The sequence below is a fragment of the Protopterus annectens genome, chromosome 6.part0 (genome assembly GCF_019279795.1).
Source record: "Protopterus annectens isolate FY-2018-M chromosome 6.part0, PAN1.0, whole genome shotgun sequence".
NCBI lineage: Eukaryota > Metazoa > Chordata > Ceratodontiformes > Protopteridae > Protopterus > Protopterus annectens.
This window is the reverse complement of record NC_056737.1, coordinates 672,213,092-672,227,994: the sequence shown is the minus strand read 5'-3', so window position 1 is coordinate 672,227,994 and position 14,903 is coordinate 672,213,092. Positions and strand designations below refer to the sequence as shown.

General features: G+C 43.5%; 1 protein-coding gene across 1 annotated transcript in view; it reads right to left on the bottom strand.

Moving 5' to 3' along the window:
- The window catches only part of CEP170B (centrosomal protein 170B), a 1,277,870-nt gene that overhangs the window by 662,220 nt on the left and 600,747 nt on the right, over positions 1-14,903 (bottom strand). Inside the window, exon 6 of the mRNA XM_044074358.1 lies at positions 7,545-7,683. Within this exon, the coding sequence (XP_043930293.1) occupies positions 7,545-7,683 (139 nt within the window). The remainder of the gene's footprint in view (positions 1-7,544; positions 7,684-14,903) is intronic.

Here is a 14,903-nt window from a genome sequence, read left to right as displayed (position 1 = left end):
AGGTCTTCTGGCCTCCAAAATGACATCCTGCACCTCCTTGGAGTGTAGGGTCTGTTGTGATTTTAAGGAATCTTCCATGCGGCTAGATTGAGTGTTTTCAGCTCACTGTGAAGAGTTTTGAAGTTGTGCTGAGTCAGTAGAAGAGGCATTAGAGGCAGGATCCAAGGTGGGGAATGAGTCAGGCTCCTCAGGAGTGGGTACCAGTGTTGTCTTGGCCAGTCTGGAGCAATGAGAATCATATTTGGTCTGTCTGCTCTGGTTTTTAATAGAACTTTGGGCAGCCGAGGAAGAGGTGGAAAGGCATAAACTGTCATTGTTGTCCAAATGAAAGAGAGTGCGTCCACTTTCCAGGCCTGTGGATGAAAGGTCCTTGAGCAGAATTTTGCCAATTGGTGATTTCTGTGGGAGGCAAAGAGATCTATATCTGGCCTTCCCCATGCTTGAATTATCTTTGTAAAAACTTGAGGATGCAACTTCCATTTGTGTGGATCTGTCATATTTCTGCTTAGGTTGTCTGCCAGTGTGTTTTCCTTGCCTGGCAGGTACTGTGCTTGAAGTTCGATTTGTAATTCCAGAGCCATGTTCCAAAGAGAAATGGCTAGCCTGCATAGGGGGTATGAATGGGTTCCTCCCTGTTTGTTTATGTACCACATTACTGTGGTGTTGTCTGTCCTTATCAATAGCTGGCCTGGATGCAGTAGGTCTTTGAAAGCTATAATACCATTTATTACTGCTAGCATTTCCTTTTGATTGATGTGTAAGTGCTTTTCTTTTTGGGACCATTTGCCCTGAATGCACCGATCTGTCATGTGCGCCCCCCAGGCGTAGTCCGAGGCATCTGTTGTGATGACTTGATATGCTTGACGCTTGCAGAATGGGAGACCTGTGTTTCTTTGGCATGCTTGAGCCCACCACAGAAATTCCTTTTGAAGACATGGAATCAGTGGTATTATTGTTTCCAAACTGTGGCTGTGTTGAGACCATAGGTTTTTTAGGTACCATTGAAGTTTCCTCATATGTAGCTTTGCAAATGGGATTAGTAGGATGCAAGATGCCATGAATCCCAGAGCCTGCAGGATTTTCCTTGCAGTCAGCCTGGTGAAAGTTGCCAGTTTTCTGAAGTATTGAGTTAGTTGCTCTTGTTTCTCTGGCGTGAGGTAGGCCATCTGGGTGTTGGTATCCAAGCTGGCACCCAGGAAATTTATTGCTTGAGAGGGTATTAGCCTTGATTTCTTTTTGTTGACTGTGTATCCCAGAGAATTCAACAACATTACTACAGACACCAGATGTTTCAGAAGTATGTGCTTGCTGTCCGCTTGGATCAGGCAGTCGTCCAAATATGAGTATATTTGTATCCCTTGAAGTCTGCAGTAGGCAATTACTGATGCCAGGCATTTCGTGAACACTCTGGGCACAGTAGATAAGCCAAAGGGCAATGCAGAGTATTGATAATGTGTTGAACCTGCAAGAAATCTGAGGTATCTTCTGCAATCTTGTCTGATTGGGACATGCAGGTATGCCTCCTTGAGGTCCAATGTTACCAGCCAAGACTCCTTGCCCAGCATGGGAAGAAGCTGCTGTAATGTGAGCATCTTGAATTTTGGCATGAGTAAAAATGTGTTTAGGATGGATAGGTCCAAAATAGGTCTCCAATCTTTGCCCTTCCTTGGTACCAGGAATAGTCTAGAATAAAAACCTTGACCCTGTTCTTGTGCAGGTACCTCTTGAATAGCTTTCATGTCCATGAGATCTGAAATTTGTTTTTGTGCCTCTGCACTTTGATTGTGTGGCAGGTTTGGCATGCCTCTCATTTTTGGAAGGGTGTGAAAGTGGAATCTGTAGCCTCTGTCTATAATATCCAGGATCCATTTGTCTTTTGCGACAATATGCCAATTTTTTGAAAATAATGCCAGTTTTCCATCTAAAGGTGCTGCCATTTGAGCCTTGCTTGGCATGCAAAGGGGAAAGTCATTGGTTCTGCTTTCTGAATGGCTGTGAACTACCCTCACCACCTCTTTGAGTAGGTGCTTGCCACTGTCTGCCTCTAAACGATCCTTGAGATTGCCCACTACCCCTCGGGCGCCTGTATCTACCTCTTTGGGGTGTGTCCGTGGCTGGAAAGGACCAATTTTTTGAAGGCCAATTTCTACTGAAACGTGGAGGTTGTACCTGTAGGTAATCTTTCACTGTTTGCATTGATTTTGCCTTTTCCTCCATTTTCTTTAATGCCTCCTCAGCTTTAACACCAAACAATACATCTTTTTGCAGAGGTGCATCTAGTAATTTAGCTTTGACATGATCTGGTAAGGTTTGCTCTTTGAGCCAAGCATGTCTACGTATGACTGATCCTGTAACAGCAGCTCTACATGAGGCCTCCAAAGCATCAAAACCACATTGCAAGGTATGTTTACCCACTTGTTCTGCACTATGTAACAAATCCTGCAACTCCTTCAAGTCTGGTTGTTCAGGTTGTGACATTTTGCTTTTCAACTGTGATAACAGAAACTGTTGGTACTTTAACATATGGAACTGACAGTTTAATGCCCTCATGGTTAAGGTGGCCAAGGTGTATACCTTTTTCCCCCACCTTTCTAAAGCTCTGGAATCTCTCTCTGAAGGTAATGGATTTTTAGCAGTGGAGGCCTTAATTCCCTTAGGACCCTGTGAAATAGTTTCTGGGTCAGCCGCATGGCTTTTGTATAGGAATTGGTGTGAATCAGGAACCCGGTAATACCTGTCAGGCTTGACTGGGGCTGGAGGTAAAGAATCTGGGTTAAGGCAGGCCTCCGAATACACATCATCTAGTATGTCTAAGACAGGAGATATAGCCAGAGGACTGTGCTGAGGGAGTAAGAGGAAATCCCTAAGCCTTTTCTTGGAGTCTGAGTACTCTTGGCCTTCCCAGTGGAAGTGTTCCCTCAAGGTATGCAAGGTTTCCCCAAAAGAGTAATCCTCAGGGGGGGAGACAGAGGGAATGGACTCCTCTGCATCAGAATCTTCAAAAGGGGAGTATGAATGTTCCTGGTCTTCAGAATGTTCTGAAATAATGGAGGCCTGGTCCGAGGAAGGGGATTCTTCTTCCACTCTGGGCCTTTTGTCCGGGGGGGGGGGTTGAGAACCCCTGATAAGAGTAATCAAATCCTCAGCCATTTTGAGCATCTGCTTTTTAGGCATGGGGCCTTGACAGGGGCCCTGTGGAGCTTGTCTTTTAGTATGCATGGCTGTTTTAGACTTATTGAAAGCCTTGATGGAAAAAGAAGAGGAAGGCCTGAAGACACCTTGAGAGGTGGCAGGCCTGTCTGAACTCTGAGTTTCACTGCCAAGAGTGGCTTCGTTATCTGTAGTCAGGGTGTGGGCGGAAGAGCCTGCGACCTCAGGCACAGAAGACACTGCCAAAGAAGTGTCATCGGTAGTCAGGGGCTGCGTAGGTGCCTCGCTGAGAACCGGACCACCTGTAGTCGGCTTTGGCGTGGTGTCGGTAGAAGTCGCGGACCTCGAATGTCGGTCCTTATCTTTGCGTCTTTTACTCAAAACTGGAGTCGGAGTATCCGACGACATAATGTAATTAAACTTTTTGCCAAAATAGTGTTGGGCGAATTCTGCCCGACGCTTAATAGTGCGTCTGTTGAATGTAGCACAAAAACGACAGGCCGAGACGTCGTGGTCTGGGCCTAAGCAAGGAATGCAGAGGAAATGAAAATCCTTATGCGGTATTTGCTTCCCACATGAAATGCAATTATTAACTTTGTCTGACATCGGTCTGAGGCAAGAAAAGTTTCCCCAACGGGGTACTTAGCTTTCAAGAAGACTTCGGTTGAAAAATATTCTTAATCTCAGGAGCTGGCCAACCGGCACTTGCGAACTGCTTCTGCTTCGGGCACCGCGCGGCAAGAAAGACTGGAGAAAATGGCGTTGGCTGGTTCCTTTATACCCCTGTCGCACTGACGTCAGGGAAGAAGCGACGACATCCGACGCCGGACCTAGACTTTGGAATTTGGCCGACCGAGGACCCGCCTGACAGCAGGAAAACCCATCTGTTATGACTGCAGCTGTATGCACGATGAACATGTGGTCCTAGTATAAAAGCATCCTGTGGGGGGGGGGTCATTGCAAACCCTTACTTTATCATGCATTGTAATTACCTTCCATAGTTCAAAAAAAAAAGATGACAAAAAGTGGTATACTAATTAGGAAGTATGAACTGACCTGTATCTTTTGAGCACAAAAACTATATCCTTGAGGGACAAAAAGTCTCGGCTTATTTGTTCCTGACAGTAGTTCACATTCCATGTATCAGAACTTTCTAGCAGGCAACCAAAGTAATAGTCACTGCATGAAAAATCTTAGTGATGGATCACTTCAACTCTCTAGGGCAGTGACATTATTTACTGCTAACATCTGATTCCTCAGTCTGATTCTACAGCACCAAGGAACCTGATGACAAGCACATTTAACCTCTACCATTGTTCAATGGCCACAATTAAAGAACTGATATTGGCACCAACACTGTCACAGCTTTTGCTACCTGTACTGAGGTGTGACATGCAACTGACTTAAAAATCAGAAGCACAGGCAGAGTGAGGAGATGGGGGTAGACAACCTGGGTACAAGGTGTCAGGAGATATGACTGGCAAATCTTTTTTTTTTTTTTTTTCAAATGTAATGCTGAGGGCAAGGAGCAGAGATGGACTGCTCTAGCGTCTGTTGGAAGAACGCATATTTTCTCTCATGTAGAGTGCAAGGGCGTTACAGACATGAGACTCTTTCTTAGGAAACAGAAAGTAGTTCTAGATTGGACAATGGACTGTTTTTGAAATACTGCTGTCATGCAGGGTGTGATGTCATAAGGGGTAGTGCGTTAGGACCTGGCACTTCTCCTCCTAGGCAAAAGTGCCAGATTAGATAAGCAGGACTTTTTTTTTCCTTTTCTCTTCCAATGAAGATCATGAGGGAGAACCTGTTTTTTTTGTTTGCTCTTCAAATGCAGAGCTGGGGAGCTGGGTATTACATCAGAGAAAGGCACTGGGCACTGCAACAGCCAGTTATGATTCTGTATAAATCAGAAGAACAAAATTAGACATGTACTGTATGTGAATTTACCACAGGTAACCAGAAGGGAAGTTAACACACTCACACTCTGGCAAATTTAGGAGTCAAACTGTGGGGTTGAATGGAAATAGTGCTTGGATACAAACAAATAATACCAGAAGGTTGCAAAAGAGACACAAAGAAGTATACTGTCTACAGTAAAATAAAAATGTTTCCATTACTTACTTTCAAGAAACTTACAAGGACACTGTAACTATGCTGAAGTCACTTTATTACCAGCACAGACCTTAACCAAAGACTGAAACTCTGCACACATGTGCAGTCACATTATGTAAGCATGCATAGGCTCACTTTTACAAAGCTATGTGCACTGCCCAGTTCACTACATTTGCCAGTGATTAAATCTGTGGACTAAAAGTGGAATTTTAATGTCCACAGGGAAAGCCCACACTTTATAAGTAGTATGTGTAGCAGTGGAACACAACTAGTCTCATTCATGTGAAGGCTGACAACTAGAGCCATTAGCAGCAGCAGCAGTCAGTAGGTCAGACACTCAAGTTGTTTTCTCACCCTCTGTGGCTTGCTCACCTGTGGCACACTTTCACTGGTTGTAATTCACTGCTACATCAGACCCCTATTTTGCATAGCAGATTCTTGTGTAGCATCAGGAAAAAGTCAGGAATTAAAATAGACTCAAGTTCTTCACTTGGCACATCAACACAGCCACTGTTACAACATTTAACATTAGGATTCACTTAACTTAAAACAGCAGTATTTACTGACATTAACAACCTAGATCTTACCTGGCCAGAACATCTCCTGCAAGAAACTGTTCAGTCAGTGATTTGGAGCCTGTAATAAAGTTGACCTGTCTTACCCACAGTTTCTGAATTCACCTCCAACCTCCCCCAGTGGTATCCCATAAAAAACGCCACATTTTCTTTGATGAAGAAGCATGACATCTGCATGCCTGCCACACTGGAAATTTAGCAAGTACAGTCCCACTGTGACTGTTTTTTTCCAAGTCCAACCTAGCTCTGACACAACTGCTCAAAGAAAAAATGTATCTGGTCTGTAGTGCAATCTGGAGTTATTATTTACTGTAGTAGGAAAATAATGCAAACTTTGCTTTCAATTTAAATATAGTATTCAATATTTTTCATATCTGCCTTGTTGCTGTTGTCCTTGTGCACCAGTGGAATGAATTATTACACTCACTTAAGGAAATGACAAAACTCATCCGATGCAAAACAGGATTCATTATTAGAGACAATATGACAAGGTACAGTATAAGCAGCCACAACTCTCAGATGTCTAATTGTAGCTTCAGATATGATTTCATGCACAAGAACTTCCAACCATTTTACATATACAGACACTATTTATTTTGGCATGTTACTTTTTTGCTTTCTCTAACTGCCTTGCAAATGAGTCCCAAATGAAAAGGACCTGTCACAAATCACTACCAGAGCAGTAAGTAAATCAGTATGCAAGTAAGTAAATAAATACAATAAATAAATAAATAGCACATCTTCACATAAAGCTTGGCATGTTTGCTATACATACTAACAGATTGCCATGAAAACTCTTTGTTTTCTACTCTGTTTTCTTTCTTTCTTTCGCTCATACGTTCACTGACTGGGCAGGCCCCACTAGGACTAGGACATAAACCCCATTACAGGAGGATCCAGGAAGGTAAATTCAAAGTCAAAGCCTTTAGAAAGTTACTGAACATCATAGTTTGTCTCTTTAATTCCATTTTTATGCTACAGTAAGTCACACAGATGTTTTTCCACTCGGAAGTAGGTTCTGCCTACATCACCCAGAAACATGGTTTCTAAGTTATTCATTTACTATGCGTTTCATCATCTTAACAATTACATGTGGAAATGTGGAAAGTCAACATCAGATATAATCTAGCTGGTGATTGTGCCAAATGTTTAATCAATAAATGTATGCCTCCGTGGACAATGTTATAAGTACATTACAGACACATAATATATCAATATGTTTTTAATACAAACTTTTAAAAGAATGTAGTTTAACATTTGTTAACAGGGCTGCTCCACAGACCTTCTCCGCCACAAACCAAGGCACAAAATCAAGGGTAAATACAACACAAACAACCTAGTGTAACTATCAAGTCACTTCTCTTTGGGGAGAAAGCAGAGTAACCAGGGAAACCCACCCAGATTAGGGGACTACATGCAAGCAGACAGACAGACAATCACCAGAAGTCAGGACTGAACACCAGACCTTAGAGGCATGAATGATGGATCTTTTTGCTAAATATTCCCACAGTCAACAAGAGCCAGAGTAGAACCACAGACCTTGGAACTGTGAATCAGAGATCTTTACTCTGAGTAACCATGCTGCTCAGTAACTAAAAAATGCAGTAATCTAGTCTGTAAAATGCAAAACAATACTTCAACTCATTGTGTTCAAATCTATGACTTAAGTTATGGAACTGAAATAACTGGTTTGTAAACAAGTACCTGTAACAGCTTTTCGCTCGGCTTTCTCTAATCGTGCCCGAGGAGATTCTATGTTAGTACAAGGCTCCACATGCTGCTCCGCCCTTTTTATGTCTGTTCCCTTCAAAGACATTTGAAGCTGACTGGTGTACTTCTCATGCTGAAGAAAATTAAAATTGGGGAAATGAATGATCTGAACATCTGTCTCCACTGGATTTCACTCAGAAAAATAAGATTTTAGTATGAAATAAATTATCGAATACAAAATAATGCACATTTTACCTACAACTACACACACACATTAAATACTGCAAAATAAATGAAACTGAAGAAACATGCAAATTTTTGAATTAATTATTTGTGCTTTTTTGCAATTTTCATGTAGCTTTTTATTTATGGCAGGTATTGCAGGGATGTACATAAGTCACAGAAGTGTGCTGTACTACTTTGCAGGTAGATAAGTGTATGCATCATATAAGTGTGCTGTAAAGTATTGCAGGTAGGTATGTGTAAATGTCATGCATGTGTGTTGTAATGACCTGCAGGCGGGCATTTGTATATGTCATATAACTGTGTTGTAATGCATTTCTGGACGAGACTGTTCAAGCACCTTCATCAACATCAAGACAGTAGGACTATCAGTGCAGAAGCACAGTATATGCATTTTGATATACTGGTCAAACAAAATAAAGATTAGTTGTGTAAGAACTTTCCATAACCTTAGATGTCCTTCTCTTCCACGTTGCAGTATGCATAACTGTAGGGAGGTTGCTGCCTGCAGCACCGAACAGCCGGTCAGTATACCAAAATTTTAGGAGCAGGGGTATGTGCAACGTTGCCAGTCACATAAACCGACGTCGGCTATAAAAGTGACATCTGCACGTACCCACTTCAGAAATGACTGCCGCATACAGTAATACCCCTGGGAAGCAACAAAAAAGAAGCTTTTCAGACCCACATAAGCCACCAGGCAAGAAGGCACCTTATAGAGGTATGTGCCTGTTGTTGTGCACTGTTTGGAGAGGAGCTAGGGGGATGCCACACAAGAAGGATAAACGGGGTAAGAGGGGGAAGGAGAGGGGAACTGAATACTGCAATGTGGAAGAGAAGGACATCTAAGGTTATGGTAAGCTCTTACACAACTAATCTACGTCCTTCTAGTCTCATGTTGCAGTATTCATAACTGTAGGGAGAGTACCAAAGCTTTAGGTATGAGCCTGGGCGGCAGGCTGAGAGGCCTGGTCTATACGACCCTGTAAAATAGACCTAGCACACCCAGTTCTGGCTCTAGAAATCCAATCTAGTTTGTAATGCTTGGTAAAGGTATCCACTGAAGACCAGGTGGCCGCCTCCAGTATGGAAGCATAGCCCACCCCCCTGAAAAAGGCTGCTGAAGAGGCTGCTGCCCTATTAGAATGAGCTCTCACACTGGCAGTTAATTTCCATGAAGGGAATAACAAGCACAGATAGCTTTTGAAATCCATGATGATATAGTCTGCTTAGAGATTGCCTTCCTCAAGACCCTTGGGTGAAAGGAGACAAACAGTTGGTCAGACTTTCTAATGGATTTGGTCTTGTCCAGGTAATACCTAAGGTGTCTATGAACATCAAAGAAATGCAAAGTTCTTTCAGAAGAATTTTGAGGTTAAGGAAGAAAACAGGAAGGTTAAAGGTCTGATTCAAGGACAGCTCATTAACCACTTTTGGCATGAAGGAAGGATTAGTCCTGAGGGAGACCCTGTCCCTATGGAAGATAAGGTAAGGAGGGGTAACTATAAAGGCTGGGATTTCTGAGACCCTCCTGCCGGATGTGAGGGCCACTAGCAGTATTGTTTTCTAAGTGCATAGCTTAAGTGTTGCTGAGTGAGTTGGTTCAAAAGGAGGTAGCGAGTTTTTCAAGGACAAAATTAAGGTCCCATGAAGGAGGAATTGGTTTACGAGGGGGTCTGATATGGAGGACCCCTTTTAAGAAGAGTTTTACCTCTAATCTGGATGCCAAAGGAGGAAGACAGGTGGAAATGGCTGACAAGTGTACCTTAACAGAAGAATATGCCAGTCCTGAATGTAGAAGCTCACACAAGTATGAAAGGACGATGGGTAGTGGAATAAGAAAAGGGTCCTGTTTATTCTTTTGACACCACCTGGAGAATCTTTTTCATTTTGACACATAATTTCTCCTGGTACTAGTTTTCCTGGCCTCCTGCAGGACACTGAGTACTTCCTCTGAATACAGGTGTCTGAAGGGGATCAGAATTCTATCACCTGTAAGGTGAGTCTGAGGTTGAGCACCTGAGGGTGTATGAGGGATCCCCTATTTTGTGTGCGTAGGTCGAATCGGTGGGGTAACCTGTGGTGATTGCCCTTGGCTAGTAGGTGAAGTAGGGGAAACCAATGCTGTCTTGGTAAAAAAGGAGTCATCAGCAGGCTTTTTGGTTTGTCCCTCTGGATCTTCAGAAGGACTTTTTGAATCAGTGTGAAGGGGGGAAAGGCATAAAGATACATCCCAGCCCAAGAAAAAGAGAAGGCGTCCACTTTCCAAGCCTGTGGATGTGGATCTCTTGTGCAAAACAGAGGCATCTGCCTGTTCTGGGAGGAGGCAAACAAATCTGCCTGAGGAATACTCCACTTGTTTATAAGATCCAAGAACACCTCCCTGTGAAGCCTCCATTCGTGGGAGGGTGCAGACGTTCTGCTGAGAGTGTCTGCCATCACATTCTCTGTGGAAGGAATGTACACTGCTTCCAGGTGAATGTGTAGTTACAAAGAGGATGTTTCGTTCACGATTTATGGAATACATTAGATATATTAAAAATGGAAGGAAAGAAAAATTATTGCTGCTCACTTTATAGACTCACATAATAGTGACTATTCATTATTAACAGGATGTGTTTTGGAACAAATTAATTATTTTTATGGAGATGATAACATTTTAAAAAACAAACTTTTATATAAGGAAAGTATTTACATCTTGAAATTTAACACCCTAGTCCCTAAAGGACTTAATGGGGAAATTAAATGGAGATGTTTGCTTTAAGAAATAATTAGTTTACTTGATTTTATTGTTTAATTATTATTAAAATGTGTATTTAAACAGTAGTTGTAATTGAATTTGTATTCCATGAAGGTGTTTTACACCGAGGCGCTAGAATAAATCTGTGCATTTTATGTGTCTTTTGAAGACTCTTGTGAAGTTTATTCCATTTGGATTTTGGTTGTTTATCATTCGTAAAATTTTTGGTGGTTGTGTTATATTGGAATGTGTAGTTTTGCTGCTAGGGACTAAATCTGAACTGTCAAGCTGCAGAGCAGGTAGGACTTTGCCCCCCCCCCCCCCCAGCTTGTTGATATACCACAGAACAGTCATATTGTCTGTGACTACTTTCAAGGTGCCTGGCAGGAGAATTCGGTGGAATGCTTGTAATGCTAGGAGAAGGGCTCTCATTTCTTTGGATATTGATGTAGTCCCTTTGACTGAGGGGGACCACTCTCCCTGAACTTTGTTCTGGTCATTGTGAATTTACAGAACTGCTCCCCACCTCAGATCTGAGGCATCATTTGTATAGATGCGTTGTAAAGGTGGAGGGGTCTGCAAAGGTATACCCTGATTGAGGTTGATGGCTGCAATTCACCATTCCAATTCTTTTTTCATGCATGGGAGAAGAGGGAGGAGGGTATCCAGAGGGTGGGAATGTTAGTTCCACCGAGTCTTCAGAACCCATTGGAACTTCCTCATATGCAGCCTTGCCAAGGGTAGCATAGGGATCAAGGATGCCATGGCCTAGGACTCTCAGGAATTCCCTGGCTGATATGGTTATAAAGAGAGAAGTGATTGAAGGTATTGTATGAGGGCCTCTACCTTCTGGCATGGGATGAAGGCTGCCATCTTGTCAGTTCTTATCCTGAAGACCAGGTCCTGGGTGGGGTGTTTCAGATGGGACTTTTGCTGATTCACAGTGAACCCTAGGTCTGCCAAGGTTTTGGACACCATGTGTAGGTGGTGGTGAAGAGTGTGGCAGTCTTGGTGGAGGATTTACAGGTCATCCAGGTATGGATATACTTGAATGCCCTACATTCTGCAGTGGGCAATGGCTGGCACTAGGCACTTTGTGAATACTCTGGAAGCTGTGGAGAGCCCAAATGGCAATAAAGAAAAATTGAAAATGCAAGGAACCCAACTAAGAAATGTAGGAATTTCCTGTAGTTGGGGTGAATGGGGATATGAAGGTAGGCATCCTTCAGATCCAGGGGTACCATCAAGGCTTGGTGGGGAATGAGAGGTAGGAGGTGATGCAAGGTGAGCATTTTGAAGGTGGTCACCTTGAGAAAAAATTGAGGACTGACAAGTCCAGAATTGATCTCCAAGGACCATCTTTTCTTGCTACCAAAACCATCCTGGAGTAAAATCCCTTGTTTGTCTGATCTAGAGTCAATCTTTCTATGGTGCCCTGAGCTAGCAGCTGATCCAGAATTGGAGGGAAGAGGTGGAGCTGACTTGGAAGGGGTTGGGGTATCCCCTGGAAAGGAGGAATTGTCCACCAAGTCATAAAATAACCTTTTTGAATGATGGACAGGACCCAAGCCTCTGAGGTGATCTTCTGCCAGGAGGGTAGGGAAAAGGTGAGGTGGAGGGATAGGGGAGTAGAGGTGGATAAAGGGTTTGAGTCACAGTTGAGGGGCTCTGTCAGGGTCAAGTGGTCTCTGAAAGGGAGTAGGCGTGGCACAAGAGGATGGTCTAGGAGTAGAGTGTTTCCTAGATTGTCTCCGTCTCTTAGCCTGTGGGGCAGTAGACTGAGATGACTGTCTCCTAACTAAAGTGGTCTTTTGAGTGTAGTTCTATGGTACCTAGGAATAGGTGAGTCTAGTAAAGGTTTTAGATTTTGAAGTTCCTTGCCCTTTGATTGAAGGGATTTTAGGAGCTCAGCAAAAGCTGCCCCAAAAAGGGCCTTATTATCAAGTGGCGCATCCAACAATTTGGTTTGTACATCCATAGGAAGGGGCTGGAGTCTCACCCAGGAATATCTTCTCAGGATAGAACCTGAGGCTGTAGATATGGCAGATGCTTCTACCGCATCATAACTGCACTTGATGGAGTGCCTGGTTACCTGAGAGGCAGTAGAAAGCAGGGCGGAGAGTTGTGACTTAGCTAGAAAGTCTGGCACATCCGGCATAAGTGCAGAGGCTTTGGATAGGGTGTCTAGAACAAACCTAGCCAGGTGTGTTTGATAATTTAGGGCTCGGATGGCTAGTGTGGAAGAAGTATAAAATTTCTTTCTTAGCCTAGCCATAAATTTGCTGTCCTTGTTTGTGGGAAGCAGAGAGGTGGAAGGCAAATGTCTGGATGATTTGTCTGCTGACACAGCTATGACGGCTGGGTCTGCAGGGGGGTTCCTGAATAAGAACTGTGTATCCTGAGGAACTTCATAAAACCTATCTGGATGTTTGGAAGCAGGGGGCTGGGAATCGGGGGCCTGAGATGCAGCCAGAAAGGCATCATGAAAGGCAGGGAGTAGGGGAAGGACTGCAGATGGGGAGAGCTGGTCCATCTGTATTAGTTCAAAATACCTCTTTTTTGTTTCTGAGACACCTGAAGCCTGCCATTTAAAATGTTCTCTCATAAGAGAAACGGTGTCCCCAAAGGAAAAATCTTCCCGTGGAGATTCAAGACTAATACTGTCCTCCTCTTCAGGAGTAATGAAGTACTTGGGAGATTCAATTTGTGAACAAGTAAGTGATTCATCAGAAGAAGAGGAGCTCTCTGATTATGTAGCCCAAGCAGGTATGACCCTAACCCTGAGCAGTATCCTTCCTTCACCAAGAATGATGCCACAATATAGAGACAAGATGATCAGCTTTAACAATTGGCTTAATGTCTGGTGTCATTCAAAGGGGATCCAGTGTCTGTCTGCCTGGGATGACATGCTTGACAAGCCACGCTGCTTCGCAAGGGACGGCTTGCACCTGTCACCCCTGGGATTCCGGATATTGGCTAAGGCTCTTGCCACCCCCATAGTGCCTTTTTAGGCAAGGCTCAAATTCTAAACCTACCACCCTAGAAAACAAAATGGGAAGAAACTGAGGGTAATGCTGTTCAATGCCAGAAGTCTAAATCTCAAAATGCACGCACTCGAGGCCCTTCTCAGTATGGAGAACATCGATGTCTGTGCTGTAACTGAAACCTGGTTCAAGGCTCCTGAGAGCACCCCGGCACTATTAGGTTTTACCTCATATCATGCGTTCCGCCCCAAAACCCGGACCACACCACAAAAGGAGGGGTGTATCCATATTCATAAAGGATACTCACACCTCCAGGTTGGTGGCAACGCATAATCTTCGAAACCATCCAGGTGCAACTAACCATAGGCAAAACTGCTCTACAAATTGTAGCATGCTACAGGCCACCCTCTCAAACTCAGGAACCCCACACAGCCTTCCTGAAGACACTGGAGGGTATAAATGTATCTCCAAACACCATCATATTGGGTGACTTCAACTACCCGAATATAGACTGGGAACATTACTCAAGCCCTAACTTTCTAGCCCAACGTTCCTGGAGTTCATAAATTCAAATGCCATGGAACAGCTAGTCACTGTTCCCACGAGAGGAGAAAATATACTAGATCTCATTGTCACAAACATGGGGACAAAATGCTCCACACCGAAGTATATCCCTCATTGGTGAGATCTGATCATAAACTAATCTCACTGGAAATCCACATCCGCCCCACCCCAAGCAAAAGACCATAGTGAAGAACTTCTCTAAAGCAAACTTCACACTACTCAAGACTGGTGTGGTATCCTTCAAGGCCCCTGAGCCAGAGGAAACCACAACCCAAGCTTGAAGCCCTTACAAATGCCTCCTATGAACACCTCCAGGACTGCATGGATCAGGCAATCCCAAATAAAACCAAGACTCTTTCCACAAAGGGCAAACGTCCAGTCTGGTGGACCCCAGCCATTAACAAACTTTACAATAAGAGGAGAAAGCTATTACATGATAGAACAAAATCCATAAAAAAGAAGTCACCCCTGATCATTATTAGTAAAAAATACGAGCACTCATAAAATCAACTAAGGCCAATTTTGAGAGAAAAATTGCCATGGATTCAAAGGACAATCATAAGGCCTTTTTCAGCTATGTTAGGAACCTGGGTGGAAACTCCCAGATATGCTCAGAATTAGTCCAAAATGATACAAAAATCACTGAACCCACAGACATTGCCAACATACTGGCAGACAGGTTCAGTGCAAACTTCACCCCTCTCCCCTAAAGGAGAGATAACTATCCCAGCCGAGTGTAGCCTCCCGGACATCTCAAATGCGCAGGTGAAAGCTGCTCTCTAAAGCTAAAACACAGCATCAATGGGACCGGATGGTGTCCCC